Source organism: Penaeus japonicus, unplaced genomic scaffold (genome assembly GCF_977035675.1).
Source record: "Penaeus japonicus unplaced genomic scaffold, GWHDUDI00000001_assembly GWHDUDI00000017, whole genome shotgun sequence".
NCBI classification, from domain to species: Eukaryota; Metazoa; Arthropoda; class Malacostraca; order Decapoda; family Penaeidae; genus Penaeus; species Penaeus japonicus.
This window is the reverse complement of record NW_028234419.1, coordinates 14200876-14202953: the sequence shown is the minus strand read 5'-3', so window position 1 is coordinate 14202953 and position 2078 is coordinate 14200876. Positions and strand designations below refer to the sequence as shown.

The 2078-nt window shown below is 45.9% G+C and overlaps 1 protein-coding gene across 1 annotated transcript; it reads right to left on the bottom strand.

Moving 5' to 3' along the window:
* Positions 1–242: 242 nt before the first annotated feature.
* LOC122257352 (uncharacterized) lies at positions 243–1607 on the bottom strand. Its single transcript, XM_043022613.2, has 3 exons — positions 1542–1607; positions 1390–1430; positions 243–1104 (listed from the first exon to the last, which is right to left on the bottom strand). Exons 1-3 carry the CDS (start codon positions 1576–1578, stop codon positions 358–360), a joined length of 825 nt encoding a protein of 274 aa, XP_042878547.2. The 5' UTR covers positions 1579–1607; the 3' UTR covers positions 243–357.
* Between the last annotated feature and the right edge of the window lie 471 nt (positions 1608–2078).

Here is a 2078-nt window from a genome sequence, read left to right as displayed (position 1 = left end):
TATGAATACATATCATATATATGTATATATATATATATATATATATATATGTGTGTGTGTGTGTGTGTGTGTATGATATCATATACAAAAATACTATATAATCATCACAAGTTCTCTCTCTCCACCCTCCCTTCCCTCTTAGTTGCGCCTCTCGGTCTTTCACGGAGACACTAATGAAACGATAAGAAAGTGAAAGTGAGACATATAAGATGTAAGATACTGCATGGCAAACAAACAAACAAAAGTCGAGATAGTATTTATTTCATTTACTGAGCGAAAGAGAAATCTGATAAATAATGAAATAAGAGAAAATGATTCATGAGTCAATTGCCTTGCAAAGCGTCGAGCGAAGGAATCTCAGTGGCCGTATCCGGACGAGGAGGAGCCGCCGTAGCCGCCCCCGCTGGCGCCCTTGGCCTTGGCTTGGGCCTTGCTGGCTGCCCCCTGGGCCTGAGCTGCTGCTGCAAGGGCTGACTGCAGGTCATTGAGGGCAAGACTCTGCTGCTGACTCAGGGAGTTGGCCGCCTGCTGAGCCTGCCAGGCCATGGCCTCCTGAGCAGAGAGAACAGCCTGGATGTCGTTCAGACTGTTGGCAGCCTGAGACGCCAGACCGCTGGCCTCGGCGCTCAGCTGACCCAGGTTAGAGGCCAGAGACGAGGCCGACGAGGCAGCAAGCTTAGCGGCCTGCACGGCCTGAGACGCCTGTCCGGCCAGTGAGGACTCGGCGAAGGCTGCAGCCTGTGCTCCTTGAGCAGCCTGAGTGATTTGCGCGGCCTGTGCCTGTTTTTGCGCAGCGGCAGCAGAAGCCTGTTGAGCTGCAGCAGAGGCCGTGGCTGCGGCCTGACCAGCGGCTGCGGAAGCTGCGGCACTGGCAGCGCCCTTGAGTCCAGCGGCAGCGGCGGTGGCCTGTGCAGCAGCCTGGTTAGCGATGGAGGAGGCACTAGGACCGTGAGAGCCGCCTGCACCGCCTCCGACGATCAGGTAACTTCCTCCGCCACCTCCAACGGCTCCGCCTCCATATCCTCCTCCTCCAGAGTGGCCTCCGCTCCCTCCGGAGCCTCCGCCGTATCCGCCGCCTGTGGAGCCCACGGAGCCGCGTTTCTCCTGGAAAAAAATCGACTGTAGGATTCGTTGTTCTCTTGCTGTTTGTTCTTACACGAATTTGTAAGGTACACATCATATGTATATGCATATATGTATATATATATATATATATATATATATATATATATATATATATATATATGTATATATATATGTATATATATATGTATATATATATATATTTCATTCTATTTTCTTTTTTTTGAGGGGGGTGGGGGATGCTATGAAACAACACATCCTCATATCTAATACCTAATAAGTAGGTCTTTGACACATAGTACTTACTCTGGGAGTGTCCTCAGGAACAGATTCAGCTACAGCCAAACCTGAAAGGAAAAGAATAAACCTCTTAACGTTTATATTTCCAAGGTAATGTAAATATAATAGTCTTTGCATATAGGTGAACACAAAACAGCGTGTGTTATCAACTCCATTACCGAAAGCGAGGCAGAGGATGAAAATATTCTTCAGCATCTTGCATGGATTGCGAAATGAATGATAGATTAACCTGGACGATTTCACCTTTTATATCAAGAGTTGGTAAGGTTGCCAGATACCGACATATAGGACGACTCGAACTGAAAGTGATACATGTCTCATACATGTCTCAGGCACAAATCCTTGCGTAAGGTAGACTCATTTTGACTTGAATATAACCAAATGTGTTATAAAAAAAACTTTAGAATAGAATAAGGCCAATAAGCAATTCAACAAAGACTTCACTCGGAGAGAATCTCATTAATCTGCGAAATGTTACAACAAGATACGATGCGCTTTTGTTTATGTCCACGAAGAGTAGCATTTAATGCATGGCTGGAAAGCACTGTAGCGAATCGAATGTTCGTGTTGTGAGAAAGAGAATACCTACATTAACACAAAGTAGACTTTGTACGGCCCACCTTCGTCTTGATAAACATTTAATTTCTCTCATTTCATTCTAATTTAGAGAGGGAAAGGCAGAGGATGTGGAGAAA